The 26,182-nt window shown below is 51.8% G+C and overlaps 1 protein-coding gene across 3 annotated transcripts; it reads right to left on the reverse strand.

Moving 5' to 3' along the window:
- NADK (NAD kinase) lies at positions 1 to 26,176 on the reverse strand. Of its 3 annotated transcripts, none has more exons than XM_044913847.1 (12): positions 26,139 to 26,176; positions 10,302 to 10,520; positions 8,449 to 8,532; positions 6,124 to 6,253; positions 5,605 to 5,713; positions 5,365 to 5,450; positions 4,445 to 4,547; positions 3,954 to 4,081; positions 3,599 to 3,698; positions 3,363 to 3,520; positions 2,584 to 2,666; positions 1 to 2,160 (listed from the first exon to the last, which is right to left on the reverse strand). In XM_044913847.1, exons 2-12 carry the CDS (start codon positions 10,478 to 10,480, stop codon positions 1,983 to 1,985), a joined length of 1,338 nt encoding a protein of 445 aa, XP_044769782.1. In that variant the 5' UTR covers positions 10,481 to 10,520; positions 26,139 to 26,176; the 3' UTR covers positions 1 to 1,982. The 3 variants fall into 3 exon arrangements, with proteins under 3 accessions (XP_044769782.1, XP_044769780.1, XP_044769781.1); XM_044913845.1 differs by having other exon boundaries at positions 3,927 to 4,081; XM_044913846.1 differs by lacking the exon at positions 26,139 to 26,176 and adding an exon at positions 24,881 to 24,934 and having other exon boundaries at positions 3,927 to 4,081.
- Between the last annotated feature and the right edge of the window lie 6 nt (positions 26,177 to 26,182).

Here is a 26,182-nt window from a genome sequence, read left to right on the forward strand (position 1 = left end):
AACTTTTTAAACAAGTCTGTTTATTGAAAGGATCTGAAAATATTGTAATAAGGCTTTCAACAACATCTAACAAATTTTCAAGATATTAACAATATGAAACATTAAGAATTTACTTCAAAAAATCCGAAGTTTTCTAGATCATTCAAATCATGCTGCTTTCGGACTTGGTTAATACTTGCTTTTTTGTCTACACCAGTGACCCAAATCCCAAATGCCACTGTCTTTTGGACCTAAAGCTGGGAGTTTTGGTTCGGCCCCCTCTCAGCCCAAGGGAGGCCGGGCAGCGAGCCTCGAACCGTGCCCCGCCCCTGGCAGATGGCAACAAGGGCCCACCTCCTTTTCCCTTGGCCATCCGCCAAGCACCACACTGAGGGCCAGAGGCGCTGAAACACGGACCTGGGAGACCACGCTCAGGCTGCAGAGCCTGCTCTATGGAGGCCCCTGGCTGAGGCTGCCTGCACGTGTGGCCCCAGGGCCTTTCCATCAGCCCAAGAATGAGGCACGTGACCCTCCACGAGGCAAAGCACAGGCCCGTCCCTGTCACTCCAGAAGTGGGTCCAAGAAAGGGCAGCTTCTGTCCCTTCTGTTCTTGCCAATTCAACAGATTAAAAATGCAGCTCAAAGAAAAATCAGTTACTCAGAAACAGATGCCCGAGTGTAGGACATCTGTCAGGGAACAATAACCAGGGGCCGAAGCCACGTGCACTGAGCCACGACTCCCACCAGACCACACGGGCTCTGGGTCCCACGTGGCAAGCACACGTGCCCACGCCCCACGCGCCCGGCCGGCCGAGGAGCGACCACTGGAATGATGGGAGTTTCCCTGCAAGCCCAAGACCCACGGGGAGAAGCAAGAGCAGAACCAACACCAAACGTCCCCAACCACCTCTTTCCTCACTAACCAATGTGTCCCCATCTTCTAGTTGCAGTTGCAAAGTACCACGGCTTACTGACCGAGAAGCACCCTCTCTCTCCGTGGACCGTCACCCCCACGGTGAGCATGCTGAACAGTGGTCCCAGCACACAGTGCCACACAGAACACGTGTAAACAGTGGAGCAAGGCTCCATTTCACAACAGTACAAATCCCGTTCCCTCTGAAATCTTCAAAGTGTGTACAATAAAATCTGTATATAAGCAGTTCAGAAAGCTTAAAATAATCTCTACAAAGTATACACAGGATTTAAAATACCTTCCAGGGTGCAGAGGGGGCCGTCCCTGCTTCATGAGGAATGTGCGTGGGTCTGACCTACCAGGCCACCGCTGGGCTTGCGGGGGCCATAGCGTGGAGCCCTGCCAGCACCCGTCACACCACAGTGGGGCGGGGGGGGGGGGGGGCTTGGGACCAAGGCAGCAAGGTGTGCCCGGATGAGGTGCAGGTGCCGAGCAGGAGGGAGAGGGGACCCCTCCACTCATCAGCCAATCAAATACCGAACTGCTCTCTGCAGAAGCGTCCCCTCCGAGTCCTTTTAGGGGAAAAGGTGCAGGATTTAAGGGGAAAATCGTGGTAGCTAAAGGAAGATTTTTGACTACAAGACATTTATTTTCAACACAGAAAGTCCAATCAATCCATTCTGATCCCCTCTGAATTTCAACAGACTGATTGTGGAGCACAGGCTGCCTGACAAGGAATCACAAAGCGCACACCCAGCTCCGGCGTCCCCACCCTGGGACCAGGCTCTGAGCGACAGCCCAGGTGCACGGTGTGGACCTGGGAGCCCCCGCCAGCACTCACTTTCCTTATTTAGAAATGCAAAAAAGAAGTCAGATTTAAAATGTTAAAAACAGCTGATCTGGTCGACAAAAGGCAGATTCCCGGCTCTTCCCCTGGCTACAGACAAAAGTGCTGTGACTTCTGGCGCCTGATTCGGGGCTCACAGCACACGTGCTCAGGACAGCCGGCTCCCGGAGGCCACGTGGGAACGAGGCAGCAGAGCAGCTTTGGGACTCTGGGGTTCTGAGTGTGGAGGGCAGGAGCTGAGGCCTAGCCCTCCCCCGCCTCCGCCTCCGCCGCCGCCTCCTCCTCCTCCTCCTCCGTGAAGTGCGCCTGCTTCTTCCGCACGTTCCAGTGCAGACACTGCGCCAGGCTCTCAAACCAGTCGCTCACGGGGTCTCGGACGCAGATGGAGGGAAGCGGGTAGCAAGAGGTAGTGATGCTGATGCTGAGGCGGGGGGAGACAGGCACGGCACGGGTGAGCCCACAGCATCAGGCCAAGACCCGTCCCCAGGGGCCAGGCCCACCCCAGCCCAGCTGGGGATCATCTCAGTTCTGCTCGTGCCGCTTGCTGCACAGCCCGGGGCCCGTCTCACCCTAAGGACAGGTGCACGTGGGAGGGGCGCCAGGGCAGGCCGAGGTGGGGGGCTGTGGATCTGTCACCGCCGCCCCCCAACTACAGCGGAACACGGGCAACATGCTGCCACCTGTGTGGGTGACCAGCTGCCCGACGGCTCGCGTCCCCCCGCCCCCGCAGCTCTCAGTCACAGAGCTCTGCCTGTGGGGCCTGCACCAGCCAACCTCAACAGGGCCAGGAAGGCAAGCATACCCCTCACACCTACTCCTCGCTCTGGCCCCGAGGCTCACACACCTGTCTCCATGGCGGATCTCCTGTCTCTTTCGTCCATCAAAGGACACCCATGCAGTGTTCCTTGCTTCCGGTGACAGCATGATCTGGAGAGGGTCAAGCGGGACAGAGCAGGCTCGTGAGTGCAGCTGAGCACCTTGGACCCCCACCCTGGGAGGGCAGCACTGGCCAGGAGGACCCTTGAGGGTATCCCTACCACCCACTCTATGCCAAGGCCAGTTCCAGGCCGTAAAGGCCTTAACTTATGTCTCGCCGACACCAACCCTGGGAAGTAAGACGGGCGGGCCATCAGGCCAAGTCGCCGACCATCCACCCAGGGCCAGGGACACCAGCCAGGGGTCTGGCTCCATCCCTCTCTCCCTGTGACCTGCAGATGTGGCCCTGCCTACCAGGGCTCACAGCCAGGGATACGCCGGTCTAGGGTGGACCAAAGCAGGGAGTGCGAGGCAGGCAAAGGACAGAGATGGAGGAGCAGGACACGGGCCACACACCAGGATGGACTCTGCTCCTCACAGGGTGCCGCTTCACCCTGCCCCCATCCAGTGGGGACTATCCCCACCCCTCAAGGACCCACAGCCCTGCTGGAGGGGCTGGCCCGGCTCTCAGCGCTGCCCCCGCCGACCAGACAGACAAGGACGAGCGTGAAGCCCTTCCTGCACCCAGCACGGTGGGGCCCACAACCCAGCGGGTGCTGGGGTCACAGCTGGGGGCAAAGGGGGTGGTCAGCATGGCAGGCCCCAGGCAACAGCTTAAAGCAGAAAGGGTAGAGGGTGGACTCTGACCTTCAGCTCGACCCCCGCGGGGACCACGATAGGCCGGAATGACAGCGAGTGGGGGCAGATGGGTGTGATCATGATGGCCGGCACGTTGGGGTGGATCATGGAGGCCCCGGCGGCGGCCGCATACGCTGTGCTACCCGTCGGGGTAGAGACGATCACCCCTGATGGACAGGCCGCAGCGTCACTCTCTGTGGGCTCTGCCCCACCCCCACCCTGTGGGACCCCAGGCGCCCACCTACCGTCACCCTGCACCGTAGTGATGAGGTGCCCATCCAGGTAGACATCCACGTTGGACAGGTATGAGGAGGGGCCTCTGTCGATCACCACCTCGTTCAGGACCTGGGGGGACAAGGTCACTGCACACTGGGAGGGGCCAGGCAGGGCCGCCCTGGGCAGGGGGGGTTGCCCCATAGGCAACTACACTGTTCCTGGGCTCTTGGGAAGGTCCTGAGGTCAGGGGGCCCCCACTGGGTCCAGCCCAGAGTCCCTCCACCCTGTGCCTCTTCCTGAGGCCATATGACAGGCAGGGCAGGGCCTGGAGCCTGGACAGGGCACATATCCACAGACCTGGTACTGCATGACCTGCTTCCCAACCTCTGCATCCAGGTCCGCAGCCAGCAAGCCGTTCTCGCTGATCCCGTTGGGCACCACCATCTTCTTCCCTCTGAGTTCCTTCACGACCCTGACCTTGAGCCGGCTCCGAAGAACAACAGCTGCATTCCCTGGGGGCCGGCAGGGGTCATACCCAGGGAGGTCAGCAGGGAAGGGGTAGTGGCACCGTGCAGGAAGCAGACAGCCCTGCTCCACCAGAGACCACCCTTCTCCCAAATTGAGAATAGCACCTCTCTGCCTTCTGTGAAAGCCAGTTCACCGCCACCCACCAGCACACACAGCAGTTTCAACATGTGACCTCCTCAAGCCTCTCAATGTGAGGAAAAAGTGTTTGAACTGTTCAAAAATCTTGCATCTCTGAATCCTGAAACACTTAAATATTGCTCTACACATCATTAAAACCCCCAAAAACCAAGTGAGAAGACAATCCCGTGTTCAGAACTCCTTGTGAGTTCCAGAACATTCCGACTTACCCTGTATCACCTGAGTAACTTGGGACTGAAAGTTCTCAAAGTTGAAGGGGGTCAGGAAGCCCAGGGAACCCAGATGGAACGCCATGACCGGAGGCACGCTGCCCTATGAGCCAACGAGGCAGGTCAGTCAGCTAGCCAATCCACTCAAAAGCCACCCCAGTGGTCCCCGCACCGACGGACCCACCCCCTGACTGTCCCTGGGAAGGGACGGGCACATGGGTGCTCGGTCAGTGCTGGGGGCTGGGGAGTGGGCCGGCAGGCCGATTCCAAGCGATCACACGGAGGTCAGCGGGCAGGCAGGGAGGCGGGGAGGAGCTGCAGAGAAACTAGTGCAACAGGACCAGCCAGCCTGCTGGCCACGGAGGACAGGAGAGAGCTGGTCAGACGGGAAGGACGCAAGCCTTCACGCCAGAGCCTCCCGCCTTGTACAAGGAGCGTGAAGGCGGGCTCCGGGGGGGTCCCAGTGGGCTCCCAGGCAGACTCCTGCCCTCGGGCGCCTCCACAGGCCTCCTGGGTGCCCTGAGGGTCAGCCTGGAGCCGCCGCCTTCATCCTGCTGTGGGCCCCGTCACCTCGGCCATGAGGTGCCCGCTTCTCCTCATGGGTGCCATGCATCTGTGGATCTGGGGCAGCCCCCCAGGACAGTTTCTCCACCACTGCCCCCCTTCTTCCCAGTCACTCCGCTGCCCAGCCCAGGCTCCACGTCAGTAGCAGTCCCCGTGAGGACGGAGACCCTAACAGAGCAGATGCACCATTTGGCATTATTTACAAACCTGCTCTATGGCCAGTATCAGAGTAAGAAGACCGTAGAACTCGGCATCCCCGTGGCATAAAGTCATGAGGTACAAGAAGGGATGGAAAACCTCACTGGGAAAGCACCTCCTCACGCGGTGCCGAGGCCAGAACCCCCTGAAGACCTCACCTGGAACAGTGAGGATGCGTAGAGCAGGGTCCCATCCCCTCCCAGGCATATGATGAAGTCGATCTGATTGGAAATGTCATCATAATCTAGAAAACAGAACAAACGTAAGAAAAGGTGTCTCGGCAGCCCTTGACGCCACAGGGCGCCCTGCCCACAATGGGGCAGGAACGCTAGAAGCTTCTGCCAGGTCCAGGGCAGTGGTACCAACCCGCCGCACGACAGAGCCGAAGACAAACTCACCTTCTCTGAAAGTGCAGAACTTCTTTTTCACTGGTCCAAAATTGTCATCGCTCACTATGGCAGGGTCTTCTAGAACTTTCTTCTCCACATACACAATCATGTTATTCTCCTGGAAGGGAGACAAGCACGTCAGCTCCACAAGACCCAGTTCAGATCCTGCTGGTCTTCCACGAAGCCTCCTTTTAAGCCGTAGCACTTTATGATGAGGGGGAAAGGGATTCCTCAGTCCTGACTGTCAGACTGCTTTTGACCTGCTCATGCACAGATTTCTGTCCTTCTGGAGGCTCTGTGACCCTCAGTTATGGAAGTCACTTGCCTGAAATGGGCTTCTTGACTTGGTCAGCTCTGAGATCACAAACCCAGAACCTGGCTTGGAGGCCAGCTCCGTGCCTGCTCCCGCCACGTGGCCCAGGAGCACATGGAGACCCCCGAGCTCCAGGGTGGAATCTGGCTGACACAGACGCGGTGGGGCTGCAGAGGGGAGTTCTGGGTTGCCACCCCCCAACCTGGTTCACTCGCCTCCATCAGGTACACACAGAGCTCCTTGAAGGGCTGCAGCAAGCTGGCGTCCTGGATCTTCTTGATGACAAGAACACTCTTTGGGGACTTGTTCCACGTCAACCGCTGGCTGGCAGGGTCCTGGATATGCCTGTGAGGGCAAAGGAGCATTCACACCAGGAGCACGCTTTCCCTCGAGAGGACAGACACACCACATCCTCGGAGGCATGTCTCTCAGGCCCTGGACCATGTGCTAGCCCCACCAAAAACCTCCAAAACCATGACACAAATCACCAATACAAGAGGAGCGGTGTCTGACGTCATCTAGTTACTGAGCATCACTCACCCTTTCCAGGCATTTCTACAAGAGGAGGGGTCACTCACAACACCCTCTGTGAGCTTCATCGTCTGCCCAGGTCATGTGCGTGGCTCATGAGTAGGTAGGCTGCTTTGGTCACAGTGTTTCAGTCACACCTTGCTAACAACGGGAGTATAGGGCACACCAGCCCCCAAACTCTCCCATCCGTGCTCATTTGCACCATAAACTTAATTTCTGCAACCTCAAAACTGAAAGCAAAACTATCCTAAAGTGACTTCTGAAAGGCTATATAAAACAACTACAGCAAGAAAGCTCCCTAAAATTAAAAATCAAGCAAATCTTACTGAATCTTTTCACTGTTTACACGATCCTCTTGGCCAATCACCTATTTAAAACAGAAAGTCCTGAGGATCACCTTTAACAGCAAGGAGGCCGGATGTGAGGCGCCCTGCTCTTCACTAAACTGGCTGGCTGAGCTCAGCTGTTCAGGGCCCCAGGGGCGGTGACACATCCCAGCCACACAGGAATCCGAGCTGGGCTGTAGAACCAGCTTGGCCCCATGGGCATAGCTATAAGGTCTTGGTCAGGTGAAGGGGTGTGCACTCTGCAAACTTCGTCACTCTGCTTGGCCGCGGGCCTCAGAAGCAGCGTGGACAGCTCACGGACCTTTGCCCGGGTCAAAGCCCCTTTGCGCTGACCCAGGCATGCATGGCCTGTGGCCCTTTTGGCCCCCAGACTCAGCTGTGTCCAGCCAAAGCCACCACAGTGTGTCCTGCACACGCTTGGGTGCCAACTGTGATCAACCTCCCGCTGGGTCACCTACAAGGTGGGGATGCCGACTTTCCCCAGCACACAGGTTGTGGATGCCGGATGGGAGAGCGAGGACACCTGAGAGCTATCAGGGGACCAATCTGAGCCATTGCCTAGTAAGCCAAAGGCAATCACATGTTGGCAATTCCACACATTTCAAGATAAGAAATGAATTCTGACTGTTTAACAGAAAGCGCCAACATCAAGTAAGTGATGTCACTTGTTTGTGTTTTCCTAAGACATAAAGCACAGCCAGACCAGCACACAGAGCCCTTTACAGAGCTCCCACCCCTCTGGAACCACCAAGTGACTCTTTGGACAGGAGAAGCCGGAGAGTCACTGAGAGTCCAGAGAAATAACCCTGATCGCTTAGTTTTTACGGTTTCTCATCCAGGCACTGCGTGGCCCCCAAAGATGCACTGGGGGTCTGGTAGCACTTGTAACAGCCGCACCTGCAAGGAGGGGTGTCTCTCAAAAGTAAAAGCAGGGTTTCAAAATAGCCAAATGATGTCTCTGTATTTTAAGAATAATTAAAGGAGGGGCGCCTGGGTGGCTCAGTTGGTTAAGCGACTGCCTTCGGCTCGGGTCATGATCCTGGAGTCCCGGGATCGAGTCCCGCATCGGGCTCCCTGCTTGGCGGGGAGTCTGCTTCTCCCTCTGACCCTCCCCCCTCTCATGTGCTTGCTCTCTCTCAAATAAATAAATTCTTTAAAAAAAAAAAAAAAAAAAAAAGAATAATTAAAGGAGGACTCATGGGTGGCTCAGTCAGTTAAGTGTCTGTCTGCCTTTGGCTCAGGTCCTGGGATCAAGTCCTGTGTCGGGCTCCCTGCTCAGTGGGGAGCCTGCTTTTCCCTCTCCCTCTGGTGCTCCCCCTGCTTGTGCTCTCTCTCTTTCTCAGTAAAAGAAAAGAAAAGAAAAGAAAATAATTAAAAGAGAAGCATGTCTGACCCACCCAGCGTATTGTGTGAAATACACTGGTTTCCTCCTAGACTTTTTACTGTAAAAACAAAACTAACTCTAAAGACGGTGCCTGGCCCAAACCCCATCCGCGTTCTGGAGAGCAGTGAGCCCCGTGCTTGCTCGAGCCGGTGGCGATGCCCTGCGGCTTCTGCTGACTTGAAAAGTGAACTTCTCACCCCGAGTCAGAACATTCCACAGCGCCGTGATCCCACGACAGCACACACACCCAAGGAGCGCCCCCCACCCCCAGCACTCACATGATGGTCTGGGGGTTCTGCAGCACACAGGCCTTTGGTCCAAACGTGGTCACTGGGCATGGCCCATGCAGAGAGCGAGTCCTCCTGTGGGGAGAGGGGACACAGCAGGTGAGCAGACCTAGGTACAGACTGTTAGACCCTCAGAAAGGCTTTTAATCGTAATGACCTCGTGGCCACGTGACGGCCCCAGGAGACCCCGCCCTGGTCCACAGAGCTACACCACACACTGTCTGTGCAGCATCAGCAGTTAGAGAAAAGGACCCCAAACCGGGCAGGTGCCCAGGCCCCACCCCCCAAAAAAGGAAGACCACCTCTGGGGACAGGCCTGGAAATCTGAATCTGAGCAGTCTCTCTGACCAAGTCAGTCTGGGGACCAGTCCCCTGGCTTATACTTGGGAATTAAGACCTTAGAGACCAACCCTAAATTACCTAGATGAAAATTCTAACAAAACTGCTCATGCTGAGTTGCAAAGTCACTCAAAAAGATCCTACTTCAAGACCCAACTTCTCCAATAACTGAAAAGTGACTCAGCCGTAACTGAATCACCAAACGAAGGGGCTGTGGCCAGCGCACGTTGTGGGGCCAACACCACCTGGCTGCCCTGCGCCCTCCCTGTCCGTGAGGGCCCAACGCCCCGGCACAGGCTCGGGGGAGCGATGAGGACACCCACACAGTGACAGGGTTATGGGACGTGTTCAACCCCAACGGCCTCACCGTCCCTTTCTGCACCCAAAGATGGCCAAATGGAGCTGACTTCATCTTCAACCGCCTTGTGGTGTCAGCAAAATCTTCAAATTCAACGCAGACAAAACAGATTTTCTAGCTGTCTTATAGAGGGCAACAGACCGAGAGAGAGCCCCGCTGTCGGGTCAAAGACTGTGCCTCACGGCCCGCGAGTGCACAGAGGAAGGGCGGCTCGCGACAGGCCTCAGCAGCGGCGTGCACGCTCAGTGCGCGAGGACCGGTGTGACCGGACACACGCCTGTCTTCCTCCTCCGCCAACGCCCCGCGCGGAGGCTCCCTCTGGCCTGCTGTCACCGCACATGTTCCACAGCCTCGGAAGTAGAACGGCCTGTGCCGAACCCCCGGAACCCACAAGCAGCAGCAGCGCTGCCGGGAACACGGAACCCCTGCTCGGCGGACAGCCCCCGGCCGTGGCCGCCGCTCCCCGACCTGAGCCTTCCACGCAGAAGACCGCCCCCGGCCCGTCCCCGCTCCGCCCTCTAGCAGCGAGCGAGGTACGCGCTTTTTACTGAAAACTTCCCCTTGCTTTAAGAGACGGGAGCCCTGCTTGAGAAGCGGGCTGGCTCTGGCAGCTTCTACCCGAAACTCACCGCACTTACTGTTCCAGAAGCCAGGGCAGCGTCGACAAGTGCCATCACCATGCTGCCCGGCAGCCGCTGCGTGGGCAGCTCTGAGTGCGGTTACTGAAGCGCGTTGTGCAAGCACACGCACCGCGGGGCGCGGCAGAGGGCAGGCCGGGTCGGGGGAGGGCGCTTGCCCAACTCCCCTGAGGCCACACCCGGCCCCCCGGCCGGCCCCGTCACCGCGTGGGTCCCGCTGATGGGCCTTCAGGCACCACCCGCACACCTCAAACACCAAGTCAGAGTGGGCACTGGCTGAGAAGGAGAGAAGGGGAAGATCATCCTGCACTGGTACCACCTGGGGAGACGTGCCAGGTGGGTGTCTGTCCTCTGCTCCTGGGACTCAGCCCCACCCCACCTTCTGGACACACACGGAATCGGTCAGTATTTACACACACCAGTACCGAGGCCTTAAAAGAACCTCGGTTGCAGTTTGGAGCAGTCAGAGTGTGCAGGTGAGGGGCGTGCTTGGAGGAGGGCCTTCGTACCTGAACTCTTTGGTGCTCGCCAGGGCGGGCGAGGCAGACAGGCTGCGGGACTTGGCCCGCCCCCGGATGGGGTGGTTGGGCCCCCAGTCCTCGTCCCCATGGCACGCGGAGCAGCGGTAGGAGGCCGACTCTGCACTCAGTGCCTTACTCATGTTGACTTTCTCTTGTTCCATTTCCATAGTTGTTAAACAAGGACTTCGATCAGAAAAACACTGGTGCCTTAATTTAATAAAATAAATAAAGTAAATAAATACGCATGCAGAAGATAACATATATACACATACACGCACCCATGCCATCAGGGGACAAAAATGGCTGAAGTCCCATTTGCCAAAGGACTTGAGAACAGTCTCTTTCTATCCCAAAGATATTTAAGAACTCAGGAACCTACCTGTGGTTTCTAGTGAATCTAAAGAGCTAACAGTCAAACAGTAAGAAGGAACTAGCAGGCTGGAGGTGTGGCATTTCTCCCACAGATAAGGCCAAGCGCCAGGTAGAGGAGAAGTCACAAGCGGGGATTCAGCCCATTACGGTGCAAGGAATCACATGGGGCTGTGCGGTGTTAAACGCCCCTCGGTGCAGGTGAGCTAAATGGTTATACTCAGCAAGACTGACGAGCAGATACACACTGGACTCCAGCCCTGCTAACGAGCCAATAAAACATTTGCCAAAACTGACCTATTTTAGCCTCAAAGAAAACGTCAATTTCCAAACACTAGTGAAGGTAGAGAACCTTACATTCCGACCACAGTACAATAAAACCAGAAAAAGACAAAAAAATAGGAACAAAGAAAACAATTCTGCAACCACCTGGGAATGTCTGAACTTTCTCCTAAGCAACTTATGGCTCAAAATGGATATCAAACGAACATATAACACATCGAAATGACCAGGATAAAGTAAACACAAACCAAAGTCTATGCTGCCCCATTAAGGTGTGCTGAAGTTTTTTTGTTTTGTTTTTTAAGATTTATTTATTTAGGGCGCCTGGGTGGCTCAGTTGGTTAAGCGACTGCCTTCGGCTCAGGTCATGATCCTGAAGTCCCGGGATCGAGTCCCGCATCGGGCTCCCTGCTCGGCGGGGGGTCTGCTTCTCCCTCTGACCCTCCCCCATCTCATGCTCTCTCTCTCTATCTCATTCTCTCTCTCAAATAAATAAATAAAATCTTAAAAAAAAAAGATTTATTTATTTGACAGAGAGAGACAGCGAGAGAGGGAACACAAGCAGGGGGAGTGGGAGAGCGAGAAGCAGGCTTCCCGCGGAGCAGGGAGCCCGACATGGGGCTCCATCCAAGGACCCTGGGATCATGACCTGAGCCGAAGGCAGACGCTTAACGACTGAGCCACCCAGGCGCCCTGTGCTGAAGTTTTTGAGAATGAAGAGAAATGAGCCGAGATTCCTATAAAGCTAGAAAAGGAATGAAATAAGTCTAAGAAAGGCAGAAGCAGTGACAGAGGCAGAAATCAGTACACAGAACAATGGAAAAAGGAGGGCAGAGTTTCACAAAAGCCGGTGTAGATCAAGGGACCAAAGAGGGAATCCTCCAAGGACAGGAAGGGAAGGCCACCACAGGGTCACGGCGAGGGTGCCTGCAGCTTTGGAGCCCACCTGGACCTGCCCAAGGAGGAAAGCAGGCAGGGCAGGCTTCTCGCAGAGGAAGACCCCCCGCCCAGGGCGGGGGTGAGAAGGCGGCACCCCAGGTGCAACCAGCAGGATAACCTGCCGCACAACCCACGTTGCAGGGACAAGCGGAGCAAACAAGGTCGCCCCAAAAGAGACTGTAACACACATGGTAAGGCCAAGGTTCTCCCAGAGGGGTGAGGACGCGTCAGAGGACGGCATCGCAGGAGGCGAACGGAAGGGAAACTCAGAGACCAGACAAGCCCGGGTCTCGGTGTTAAGGTGAAAGGTGCTGGCACCCCCGCACCCCTACCCTGGCCGCACCGGACAGGTACCAGAGGAGCTTCAGAAAGTAACGCCCACACCCAGACTGAAGGCATCAGTAGTTTTACGAGCTCCCAGGTGGGGGCGCCCAGGCAGCTCAGTGGGTTAAGCGTCTGCCTTCGGCTCAGGTCATGGTCCCAGGGTCCTGGGATAGAGCCCCACATCGGGCTCCCTGCTCAGCGGGGAGCCTGCTTCTCCCTCTCCCTTTGCTGCTCCCCCTGCTTGTGCTCCCTCTAAAATAAATAAGATCTTTAAAGAAAAAACACACAAAAACTCCCCAGGTGATTCTGAATTTTAGCTAGAGTCGACAACACCGCCTAGTGGATCAATACCCAAACATGAAAAAATCTTTAATAAAACCCCAAACCTACAAGAACATACTGATATAACCACTCCTATTCAACCCTGTACTGGAGACCATAGCCAGTGTAATAGGGAGGAAAACGAAGTAAAAGGCATAAGGATGAAAAAAGAACTGATAAAATTGTACTGTCATGGACTCCTGGCTGGTTCAGTTGGTGGAGCGTGTGACTTTTAATCTTGGGGTTGTGACTTCAAGCCCCACATTGGGTGTAGAGATTACTTAAAAAAAATTGTACTGTCAGATGACATGGTCTTCTATATGGAAAATCATAAGGAATCTACAAAAAAGTAACTCTGTCCAATAAGTGAGTTATTAACCAGGTTACAGGAGACAGTTGGTTAAGCGGCCGACTCTTGGTTTCAGCTCAGGTCATCATCTTGGGTTCCTGGGGTTGAGCCCTCGTTGGGCTCCATGCTCAGCAGGGAGTCTGCTTGTGGATGCTCTCCCTCTCCCTCTGCCCCTGCCCACCATTTGTGCACACTCTAAAATAAATAGATGAGTATTAAAAAAAATAAAAATGCCATTTACAATAGCACTGAAATAAAAGCTACATAGGGATATAGTTGACAAAAGAAGTAGAGAACCTAATTCAAGTTATAAAATAAGTCATGGGATGCAGCGTACAGCAATGTGACTCTAGGTAATAATAATGGAGCATATATTTGAACGTTGCTAAGAGAAGAGTTTAAAAGTTATCATCATAAGAAAACAATTTGTAGGGGTGCCTGGGTGGCTCAGTCATTAAGCGTCTGCCTTCGGCTCAGGTCATGGTCCCAGGGTCCTGGGATGGAGCCCCGCATCGGGCTCCCTGCTCCGCGGGAAGTCTGCTTCTCCCTCTCCCACTCCCCCTGCTTGTGTTCCCTTTCTCGCTGTGTCTCTCTCTGTCAAATAAATAAATAAAATCTTTAAAAATAAACAAATAAAATATTAAAAAAAAAAGAAAAAACAATTTGTAACTCCATGTGGTGATGGATGTTAACTATATCCATTGTACTGGTCATTTTCCAATACATACCCATCAAATCATTACATTGTACACCTGAAACTAGGAGGTCATATATCAACATCTCACTAATAGGAAGGAAATAGCACAAAACCTGTATGCTGACAACTAGAAACGCTGCTGAAAGAAATGGGGAAGCAAAGAAATGCAGACAAAAGCACATTTCCAGATTAGAGAAGCTGATATTGTTAGATCTCAGTTCCCAAACTGATTTAGACTCTCCACAATTCCTACACACAAAACCCCAGAAGACTCTTCTCCAGAAAATGATGAACTGGGGCACCTGGGTGGCTCAGTCAGTTAAGCATCCAACTCTTTTCTTTTTTTAATTTTTAAAATTTATTTGGGGGGGGAGTACAGCGGGAGGGGCAGAGGGAGAGGGAGAGAGAATCCCAAGCAGACTCCATGCTGACTGCAGAGCCTTAAGTGTCCAACTCTTGATTTCAGCTCAGGTCATGTCTCGAGGCTGGGAGAGAGCCCCGCATCGGGCTCCATGCTCAGTGTGGAGTCTGCTTGAGATTCTCTCTGCCTCTGTACCTCCCCCCACCCCACGCTCTCTAAGAAAAAAAAAAAAAAAAGGACAAACTGATTCTAGAACTCATGGAAATGTGGACAACCTAGGCCTAAGATAGCTAAAAAAACTGAAAAAGAACAAAGTAAGACTAACACTTCCTGACTTCATCATCTATAGTCAAGCTCCAGTAACCAGACTGCATGGTATTGACACAGATACACAGATAAACAGGGCAGATTCCAAAATGATGCCCTCACACAGGTACAATCAACGGATTTTTAAAAAAATTTGTTTGTAATTAAGTGATCTCTACACCCAACGTGGGGCTCAAATTCACAACCCTGAGATCAAGAGTTGCATGCTTTTCCAACGGAGCCAGCCAGGCGCCCCTCAATCAATGGGTCTTCAACAGAGAAGCCAAGGTAATTCAACAGAGAGAGGGTCATCTTTTCTTCAAGTAATTCTTTTTCTTTTTTTTTTTTTAAGATTTTATTTATTTGACAGAGAGAGACACAGCGAGAGAGGGAACACAAGCAGGGGGAGTGGGAGAGGGAGAAGCAGGCTTCCCGCCGAGCAGGGAGCCCGATGCGGGGCTCGATCCCAGGACCCCGGGACCGTGACCTGAGCTGAAGGCAGACGCCCAATGACTGAGCCACCCAGGCGCCCTCTTCAAGTAGTTCTACAAAAACTTGATAGTCATGTCTAAAAGAATAAAGTTAAACTTTTTCTTCACACCAAATATAGGCATATCTCAGTTTATAGCACGTGGCTTTATTGTGCTTTGCACACATTACATTTTTTACAAATTGAAAGTCTGTGGCCACCCTGCACCAAGCACATCTACATTTTTCCACCAGCATTTGCTCACTTTGTGTCTCTGTGTCACATTGTGATAATTCTTGAAATATTTCAGTTTTTCACTATTATATTTGTTAAGGTGATCTGTGATCAGTGATCTTTGAGATTACAATTATAATTGTTTTGGGGCACCACTACCCTGCGCCCATTTAAGATAGCAAACTTAACAGGTAAGTGTTGTGTGTGTTCTGTTCCACTGACCAGCTGGTCCCGTCTCTCTCCCCTTCCTTAGGCCACCCTATTCCCTGAGACACAACAGTATTGAAATTGCGCCAATCAATACCCTTACAACGGCCTCTAAGTGTTCAAGTGAAAGGAAGAGTCACCCATCTCTCACATTATCTATTTATTTATTTTAAAGTAGGCTCCATGCCCAACGTGGGGCCTGAACTCAAGACCCTGAGATCAAGAGTCATGCAGTCTATCGACTGAGCCAGCCAGCCAGGCACTCCACACACCTCTCACTTTAAATCAAAGCTAGAAATGATTAAGCTCAGTGAGGGAGGCATGTTGAAAACCGAGACGGGGGCACCTCGGTGGCTCAGTCAGTTAAGCGTCTGCCTTCAGCTCAGGTCACGGTCCCAGGGTCCTGGGATCGAGCCCCGCATCAGGCTCCCTGCTCGGTGGGAAGCCTGCTTCTCCCTCTCCCTCTGCCCCTCCCCTGCTCATTCTCTCTCTCAAATAAATAAAATATTTAAAAAAAAAAGAAAAGAAAAGGAAAGAAAAGAAAAGAAAACCGAGACGGGCCGAAGGTGAGGCCTCTCATCCCAGTTAGCGGAGTTGTGAATGCAAAGGAAAAATTCCTGAACTGCTTGCCACTTCAGTGAGCACACAAAGACAAGAAAGCAAAACAGCCTATTGCTGATCAAACGAGCCACAACATACCCTAAGCCACAGTCTAATCCAGAGTAAAGCCCTGACTCTTCTTAATTCTGGAAAGGCTGAGAGAGGTGGGGAAGCTGCAGAAGGGGAGTTGCAAGCCAGCAGAAGTTGGTTCATGAGGTTTAAGGAAAGAAGCTGTCTCTGTTACGTGAAAGTACAAGGTGGAGAAGCGAGTGCTGACGTAGAAGCGGCGTCAAGTTCTCCAGAAGATCTAGCTGAGATCATTAATGAAGGTGGCTATGCTTAACAGATTTTCGATGTAGACAAAGCAGCCTTACTTTGGGAGAAGATGCCATCTAGGACTGTCATAGCTAGAGAGAAGTCAATGCCTCGCTTCAAAGCTTCCAAGGACAGGCTGACTCTCTTGTCAAGGGCTAACACAGCTGGTGACTTGAAGTTGAAGCCAATGCTCACTGACCATTGAGAAAATCCAAGTACCCTTAAGAATTATGCTAAAAGTACTCTGCCTGCACTCCAGCAATGGAACAACAAAGCCAGGATGACAGTCATCTGCTTACAATGTGGTTGACTGAACTTTTAAAAAACGATTATCTATTTGAGAGAGAGAGAGGGAGCAAGCATGCATGCTAGTGTGTGTAGTGGGGGACAGAAGGAGAGAGAATAGAGAATCTCAAGCCAACTCCACACTGAGCACAGAGCCCAAAGTGGGGCTCAATCCCACGACCCTGAGATCATGACCTGAGCTGAAACCAAGAGTTGGATGCTTAACTGATTGAGCCACCCAGGTGCCTCACTTGACTGAATATTTTAAGCCCACTGCTGAGACCTACTGCTCAGAAAAAAAAAATTCCTTTCAAAATATTACTACTTGCTGACAATGCGCCTACTCATCCAAGAGCTCTGATGGAGATGTACAAGAAGATTAATGCTGCCGTTATGTGTGCGAACACAACATCCAGCCTGCTGCCCACAGGTCGAGGAGGAATTTCAACTTTCAAGTCTTATTATTTAAGAAATACATTTTGTAAGGTTATGGCTGCCATAGATAGTGCTTCTTCCTCTGATGGATCTGGGCAAAGTAAACTGAAAACCTCTGGAAAGGAGTCACCATCTAGACGCCATTAAGAACTTTCATGAGGGCGCCTGGGTGGCTCAGTTGGTTAAGCGGCTGCCTTCGGCTCAGGTCATGATCCTGGAGTCCCGGGATCGAGTCCCGCATCGGGCTCCCTGCTCGGCGGGGAGTCTGCTTCTCCCTCTGACCCTCCCTCCTCTCATGTGCTCTCTCTCTCATTCTCTCTCTCAAATAAATAAATAAAATCTTAAAAAAAAAAGAACATTCATGATTCATGGGAAGAGGTCAAAATATCAATATGAACAGGAGGTTGAAAGAAGTAGACTCCCACCCTCATGGACGACTCTGAGGGGGTCAGGACTTCAGGGGAGGAAGTCACTGCAGATGTGGAAACAGCAAGAGCGCTAGAATCAGAAGTGGCCCCTGAAGATGGGACCAAATCGCTGCAACCTCAGGATAAAACTTTAATGGATGAGGAGTTGCTCCTTATGGACGAACAGAGAACGTGGCTTCTTATGAAGATGCTGTGAAGACTGTTGAAATGACAACACAAGATTCAGATCATCACATAAACTGAGTTGATAAAGCAGCGGCCGGGTGTGAGAGGACCGACTCCAGTTTTGAAAGAAGTTCTGCTGTGGGTAAAATGTGATCAAACAGCATCGCCTGCTGCGGAGAAATCATTTGTGAAAGAGTTAGTGAGGCAAATTCCATCAGTGTCTCATTTAGGAAATCACCATGGCCACCCTAGCCTCCAGCAACCACCACCCTGGTAAGTAGGGAGCCGTCCCTGCTGCTCACATGATAGTTAGCGTTTCTTAGCAATAAAGTAAGCATCTATCTATCTACCTATCTCTCTCTCTCTCTCCTCTCTCTCCGCCGGGCTCACTACCGTGAGATCAAGACCTGAGCTGAGATCAAGAGTCGGACACTTGGGGGTGCCTGGGTGGCTCAGCTGGTTAAGCATCCAACTCTTGGTTTTGGCTCAGGTCATCTCAGGGTTGTGAGATTGAGCCCTGTGTTGAGTTCTATGCTCAGCGGGATGTCTGCCTAAGATTCTCTCTGCCCCCCACCCCCGCGCTCTAAAATAAATAATCTTTAGGGCACCTGGGTGGCTCAGTTGGTTAAGCATCTGCCTTCAGGGGCGCCTGGGTGGCTCAGTCGTTAAGCGTCTGCCTTCGGCTCAGGTCATGATCCCAGGGTCCTGGTCTCGAGTCCCACATCGGGCTCCCTCCTCGGCGGGAAGCCTGCTCTCCCTCTCCCACTCCCGCTGCTTGTGTTCCTGTTCTCACTGTGTCTCTCTCTGTCAAATAAATAAATAAAATCTTAAAAAAAAAAAAAAGCATCTGCCTTCAGCTTGGGTCATGATCCTGGGGTCCTGGGATAGAGCGATACATCGGGCTCTCAGCTCAGCGGGGAGTCTGCTTTTCTCTCTCCCTCTCCCTCTGCTTTCTCTCACATGCACTCTTTCTAATAAATAAGTTTTTTAAAAGAGATTTATTTATTTGACAGAGAGGGAGAGAGCGCACAAGCAGGGGGAGCAGAGGCAGAGGGAGAAGCAGGCTTCCCGCTGAGCAGGGAGCCTGATGCTGTCTCCATCCCAGGGCCCTGGGATCATGACCTGAGTCAAAGGCAGACGCTTAACCGACTGAGCCACCCAGGCGCCCCAAAAAACCAAACTTTTAAATACAGAGGACAAACTGGGGTTGCTGGAGGGGAGGAGGATGGGGGATGGGCAAAATAGGTAAAGTGGATTAAGAGGTACAAACTTCCAGTTATAAAATAAATAAGTCAGGGATGAAAAAGCATAGCATAGGAAATAAAATTAGTAATACTGTAATAGGGTTGCCTGGGTGGCTCAGTTGGTTAAGGGTCTGCCTTGGGCTCGGGCCATGATCCCAGGGTCTGGGATGGAGACAGCATCAGGCTCCTTGCTCAGCAGGGAGCATGCTCCTCCCTCTGCCTGCTGCTCCCCCTGCTTGTGTGTGTGTGCTCTCCCTCTCTCTCTCTCTGACAAGTAAATAAATACATAAATATCTTTTAAAAACTAAATATATCTATATAAAAAAGTAATAGTGTAATAATGCTGTATGGTTACAGATGGTGACTACAGTTACCTCGGTGAACACTGAGTAATCTACAGAAACTGTTGAATCAATGTTATACACCCGAAATTGATATAACATTGTATGCCAACTATGAGAGAAAAACTCTCTAAAGGTCTGACATACAAGAGAAACTATTTTAGATTTCTTTCTAAGTCAACAGGACTGTACACAAACTTCGTTCAAACCAAAAGCCTGATTTATGGCCCCCCACGCATGCATTGTACATCTGCTTTGTGAATGAGTAGCCTAAAGGAAAATCATCTTGTCTTTGAGATATCAATCAACACTCCTACACCCTGCATTCCTTTACGGCAAAACTCCTCTAATTCTTGCCTATATGCTAATCTATAATCTTTGAGCTTTTACAAGATGTAAAAAGTATATTACACTGTAAAAACCATTCATTTCCTGGAGTGTGAAAACGCATTTCCAGGGCAATTGTCCTAACTTGAGCTCGAATAAAACTCTCTTTTTTACTTTTAGGGATTTTTTTTTTTTTAAGATTTGTTTATCTGAGAGAGTGTGCACCTGCGCAAGCATGGGGGGAGGGGCAGAGGGAAAGAGAAAATCTCAAACAGACTCCCCGGTGAGGGCAGAGCCTGATGTGGGACTTGATCTCACAACCCCGAGTTCATAACCTTAGCCGAAATCAAGAGTCAAACATTTAACTGACTGAGCCATCCAGGCGCTCCTACTTTTAGAGACTCTAAAAAGTTTGTTCACTTTGTGTTGATAGCTATAGATCAATTAAAACAAACACACACACCTAACATTCTTTACTAACAGAACCTCAGCAAAGTAGGGTAAAAACGTCAGTTTTGAGCTGTGACCAAGAGGTCTTGCAGCAGCCTCACCCTGCCATTCTGAGAAGTAAAACCAACCAACTCCTCTCCTCTAATACGTAGAATCAGGGCAAGGCTACCTGAAATGCCCCACTCTGCATGGGACTTAGAGCAACTTACTGCCAAGAAAGGACAAAAGAGACACTTAAATTAAAGGAGCCTATTAGGCAAGTGGTAACAATGCAATCTTTTTTTTTTTTTTTTTTAAGATTTTATTTATTTATTTGACAGAGACACAGTGAGAAAGGGAACACAAGCAGGGGGAGTGGGAGAGGGAGAAGCAGGCTTCCAGCCGAGCAGGGAGCCCGATGCGGGGCTCGATCCCAGGACCCTGGGACCATGACTTGAGCCGCAGGCAGATGCTTAACGACTGAGCCACCAGGCAACCCCAACAATGCAATCATTAAAAGGAAATAATCACCAATGTTAGAACCAATGATGTCTGAGAAAGAAGGCAGGGTGACCAATGACATATAAGCTAGCTATGATACAAACAGGGGTGAACGTGGAGATGTGTAAGGGCCAACTCAAGGAGGGAAGTGCGTCTAGGCTGTACTGTTCCTTCTGCACACGCACTGCCCTCTATCTGTCCAAGAACGGAGAAGCCGAAGCAGGATTGCCTGCAGGAATATGGACACTTACCCAAAACCAGGATGACTGGCGAGAAGCAGAAATACATCCCGCAGAACCAGGGCCCATGGCAAGATCCAGCGCCCACCTTGCCAGTCCCTGTCCAAGCGCTCACCTCGTATCACCGGACTCACGCTCACAATGAGACACATGGGATGTCTAGGACACGGAAGCCCAGGGTCACACAGCTAGGACAGGGCAGGGCTGGCATCTGGGCCAATGCTCCTAAGTCCCTGCTCAAGGCCACAGTACACAGACCAGAGGACCCAACCAAGCAGGGAGGCCGCCCAACATGCAGGGCACGGTCGGCTAAGCCGCACTTCAACCAGGCCCAGATCACCTTCGGCCAGCTCCTCACCTGCCCCTGGGAAAAGTGAAGACAAACTACTCTATAGTCAAATATGTAGGTGATGCTGTCTCAGCTTCCACTCACAGCTTAAGAATTCTACTACACTGAGTCTTGGGACAATATTTTGTACCCAACAAATGCTGTCCACTTAAACTTATACAGGGATGTATGTCAATTATTTGTCAGTAAAACTGGGGAAAGAGAAGTGAACCTCAACCCGAACTTCATACCTTAAACAAAAATTAACTAAAAACAAATCAAAATGGATTATGTCAAGTGTAAAACACAATCTATAAAACTTTTATTAGAAAACGTAGGAGCAGGGTGCCCGGCTGGCTCGGTCGGTGGAGCATATGACTCTTGGTCTTGGGGCTGTAAGTTCAAGCCTCACGATGGGTGGAGAGGTTACTTAAAAATAAAATCTTTAAAAAAAAAAAAGAAAGAAAGAAAGAAAAAGGAGACAGTTTTTAGAACCCAGGAGTAGAGAGAATTTTTTATACATGATGCAGTCCATAAAAGGTAAAAAAAAAAAAAAAAAAATTAATACATTGGACTTCATTAAAAGAAGCCTGCTCTGTGGAAGACCCTGAGAAGAGAATAAAAACAAGTTGCAGAGTGGGAGAAAATATTTGCAAACGAGATATCCAACAAAGGTTTTCTATCCAGAATATGCAAAGAAATCTCAAAAACAAAAGTAAAAAAACAATCCAATTAGAAAATGGGCAGAAAGGATGAACAAACCAGAGGATGCACACACGGTAAACAAGCATGTGGGGCTCCACGCCATCGGCCACAGGAAATACAAATTCAAACAACAGTATCACTACACCTGTCGGGACGGCTAAGACAACTGAAAGAGATGGCAGAGAAACCACCACTCACATGCTGCTGTAACGTGAACGGTGCAGTCAGTCTGGAAGTTTGGCGGCGGCTTATAAAATCTTAAAAAAGAGTATAGAACCCAGCAACGCAAGGTGGCATTTATCTCAGAGTAATAAAAACGTATGTCCACGTAAAAGCTGCACATGAGTGTTCACGGCAGCTTTATGTGCAACAGCCGAAGACTGCAGCTGGCCGCCGGCCCAATGCCTCCCTGCCGCTTAAACCAACCGTGGTCCGTCCACACAGTAAAATACAACTGCGCAACACACGGGAACAGGCTGTTGATGCCTGCAGCAGTTTGGATGGATGTCAGGGGCATTATGCGGGGTGAAAAAAGCCAATGTCAAAAGGTCACAAACTGAATGATCCCATATACATTGTCAAGATGGTAAAATCATACAAGTCGGGTATGAGTGGGGCATCCTTGGCATGACGGAGTGGTTCTGAGTCCCGACTGTGGTTGTGGGTACATCAGTGTATAAATGGGGTAAAATTGCAGAGAATCATATGCACATAAATACTGGTGAAATCTGAATAAGGAGTGTAGTGTAGTTAACGACAGTTTTCCAATGCTAATTTCCTGGTTATAAAAACTACTGCACTATGGGTGTGTAAAATGAAGGGGGGGGTTACCAGGGCCTCTCTCTACTATTTCACAACTTCCTGTGAATCTCTAATTATTTCAAAACAATTAATAAAAAAAAGGAATAAACCTATCAAAATCACAAAAGGCAAATGTATTTATTTATTTATTTTTATTTAAAGATTTTTATTTATTTAAGTGACAGAGAGAGACACAGCGAGAGAGGGAACACAAGCAGGGGGAGTGGGAGAGGGAGAAGCAGGCCTCCTGTCGAGAAGGGAGCCCGACGTTGGTCTCGATCCCAGGACCCTGGGATCATGACCTGAGCGGAAGGCAGACGCTTAACGACTGAGCCACCCAGCTGCCCCAAGGCAAATGTATTTAAAAATCTTCTGTTACTCATGGGGCGCCTGGGTGGCTCAGTCGTTAAGCGTCTGCCTTCCGCTCAGGTCATGATCCCAGTCCTGGGATCGAGCCCCCGCATCGGGCTCCCTGCTCAGCGGGAAGCCTGCTTCTCCCTCTCCCACTCCCCCTGCTTGTGTTCCCTCTCTCGCTGTGTCTCTCTCTGTCACTTAAATAAATAAAATCTTTTAAAAAAATAATAAAAATTTTCTATTACTCATTATCTAGAAGCTGTTAATATTTACTTGCAAAGACTAATGTGATGACAAGCTTGTTCCGGTATGTTAACTGTTTGAGAAGGATGAAATTCGAATTCCATCCAAGTTCATGCACATTCCTGACAGCATGAATCTGATTTTATTTATTTTTTATTATTTTTTTGTTTCATTTTTAGGGGTGCCTGGGTGGCTCAGTCAGTTGGGCATCTGACCCTGGGTTTCAGCGCAGGTCATGACCTCGTGGTCATGGATCGAGCCCTGTGTCAGGCCCTGCACTCTGTGCAGGGCCTGCCTCAGATTCTCTCTCCCTCTCTTTCTCTAATAAATAAGCAAAACCTTAAAACAAAAACAGTTTAGGGGTGCCTGGGTGGCTCAGTCGTTAAGCGTCTGCCTTCGGCTCAGGTCATGGTCCCAGGGTCCTGGGATCAAGCCCCACATCGGGCTCCCTGCTCGGCGGGAAGCTTGCTTCTCCCTCTCCCACTCCCCCTGCTTGTGTTCCCTCTCTCGCTGTGTGTGTCTCTCTCTCTGTCAAATAAATAAATAAATAAATATTTAAAAAACAAAAACAAAAAGAGTTTAATTTTTAAGTCATCTCTGCACCCAACATGGGGCTCGAACTCATAATCCTGAGATCAAGAGTGGCACGCTCCACCGAAGGAGCCAGGCAGGTGCCACAGCACAAATCTCATTTTATTTTTTTAATTTTTAAAGATTTTATTTATTTATTAGAGAGAGAACACGAGAAGGGGGAGGGTCAGAGGGAAAAGCAGACTCCCTGTTGAGCAGGGAGCCCAACTCAGGACTCCATCCTGTGACTCCAGGGTCACGACCCGAGTGGAAGGCAGTCGCCCAACCAACCAAGCCACCCAGGTGCCCTAATTTTATTTTATTTTTTTAAGATTTTATTTATTTATCTGAGAATGAGAGAGAGAACATGAGAGGAGAGAGGGTCAGAGGGAGAAGCAGACTCCCCGCTGAGCAGGGAGCCTGATGCGGGACTCGATCCTGGGACCCTGGGATCATGACCTGAGCCGAAGGCAGCCGCTTAACCAACTGAGCCACCCAGGCGCCCCCAGGCGCCCTAATTTTAAAAAACAACTTTGGCATCGGGAAATTTTATTAGGAAAATAGCGTTGGGCAGCAATGTTTCCCAGAATTCACACATGGTGGGGAGGGGACACGCTGAGATGGCAGTGAGGCATCCAGGACAGAAGTCAGACACACGCCCACAGACAGACGTGACACCCATGACATCCAGTGAGAGCTCTCAACTGTATTTGTTGAAAATACTGAATGATGGGCTCCCTGCTCGGCGGGAAGCCTGCTTCTCCCTTGCCCACTCCCCCTTGCTTGTGTTCCCTCTCTCCTGGTGTCTCTGTCAGGTAAATAAAAAAAAATCTTAAAAAAAAAAGAAAAGAAAGAAAATACTGGATGAAAAAGGAAAGCTTATTTGGTGACAGAAAGAGGAAATGCTGAACCTCACTAGTTGTCACTGAAGTGCAAAACAAGTCCCTATAAAATCGCCCTTCCCTTCTCCATCGATAGTGCCCAGTGCTGGCAAGGATGTGGTAAAACTGGGCATCCACACTGGCGGTGTGTGAACCAAGGAAGACCTTTTGGAAAGCCCTCTGGTAACATGAGCCAGGAGCCTGACCTGTAACCCCATAAACTGAACAGGATCCGAGACCTGAAGGGGGCTGTTCTAGAGAGGCAGTGGCACCCTTCCTTGGGCAGGTAAGGAAAACCAGGGTCTGTGCAGCTCTGATGAAGCCAGGCCTCTGTCATCGTGCACTGAAATAAAGTTCTCAGACGCCAATCTGAGCGGCTGTGCAGGGCTTTTCATTCACCTGTTCCCGTGCATTAAACTCAGGAGCCTGGCAATCATGGGTCTGGAGGGACTGCGAATGGCCAGCCACCAGCACAAACAGAAGTGAACTCGTGGAGTTACAAGCTGACCCCTACTAACCCAGGACCGGCCACAGCAGCGGAGTGCCTGTCAACAGGTGTAAACAGCACAGCAGTGAGGCCGCTGGAGGAAGCCCTCAGGTGCGCCCTCGCCTTGCACACTGCCTCTCCTGGGTGCTGGGCCTGCTTCCTGAGGCTCCCTTGGCTGTGGCAATATCCATGCTTACAGAAAAGTCCTGTGATTCGAAGGAATAAAGATGCGGGGCCATCAACTCCTATTAAAAAAACACCCACCTCTTCATTCTTCATACCTTTTCTCAAGCGGTAAACTCAGTAGCACCAACCGTCGTTTCCCCCGGTAGCGGGGCGCCAGGTGCGGGGCAGCGTCTGGGAGACCCTCTACCCGCACGTCAGAAGCCCGCGGGGCGCGGTGTTAGCAGCGCAGACCTGCCCACAGGTTAAACACAGGAAACCCGGAACCATCACGCGGGCTCCCCTCCACCTGCGGCCACGGCGTACCTGCTGGACCGGCACCTGCCCTGCCCGCAAGTCGCCCGGTGGCCAGGGCAAAGGTCACAGTGAGGGCAGGACTCGGGGCCCCGGGATTCCGGGAAACGAGTCCTTGAAGGGCGTCATCCCGAAAGATGGAAATAACTCCCTTCTAAAAGCCAGGGCATGGGCGCCTGGGTGGCTCAGTCGGTTAAGCGACTGCCTTCGGCTCAGGTCATGGTCCCAGGGTCCTGGGATCGAGTCCCGCATCGGGCTCCCTGCTCAGCGGGGAGCCTGCTTCTCCCTCTCCCTCTGCCTGCCTGTCTGCCTACTTGTACTCTCTCTCTCTAATAAATAAAAATCTTAAAAAAAAAAAAAAGCCAGGGCATACTCCCAAAACGAATGAGTAAGTCTTCCACGTGAGGCAGAGCTGCGCCCCAAGACGGGAAAGGAAAAGTAACCTGTTACTCAGAATCAAAGCCCAGGGCATCCGTTTGCTCGGAGCGGCCCCGGCCCGAGACCCCCGCGGGCCCCGGCTGCCGGCCGCCGGGCGGGTGTCTGGCGCCCAGAGCGGCGCGCCCTCCGACGACAAAGGGCGCGGCAGGCGACCCCGACCTGCCCCCGAGGGTCCGACCCTCCAGGCTGCCCGCCAACCCGCGGACTCGGGAGGCGGCCGTCGCGGGCGAGGTCGGCGGTCGCGCCCCCAGGCCCACACCCGGGCGGCCGCCCCGGCCCACGACCCCGCAGCCCCAGAGCCCCGGGCCGCCCCGTGACCTCGGCCGGCGGCGACCGCGGGCGGAGGGCCGGGCAGACTGGCCACGCGCACTCACCGTTCGCTGCCCCGGGCGCCTGCGGGGCCGTCCCCTCTCCGGGC

Source organism: Neomonachus schauinslandi, chromosome 4 (assembly GCF_002201575.2).
Source record: "Neomonachus schauinslandi chromosome 4, ASM220157v2, whole genome shotgun sequence".
In the NCBI taxonomy this organism is placed as follows: domain Eukaryota; kingdom Metazoa; phylum Chordata; class Mammalia; order Carnivora; family Phocidae; genus Neomonachus; species Neomonachus schauinslandi.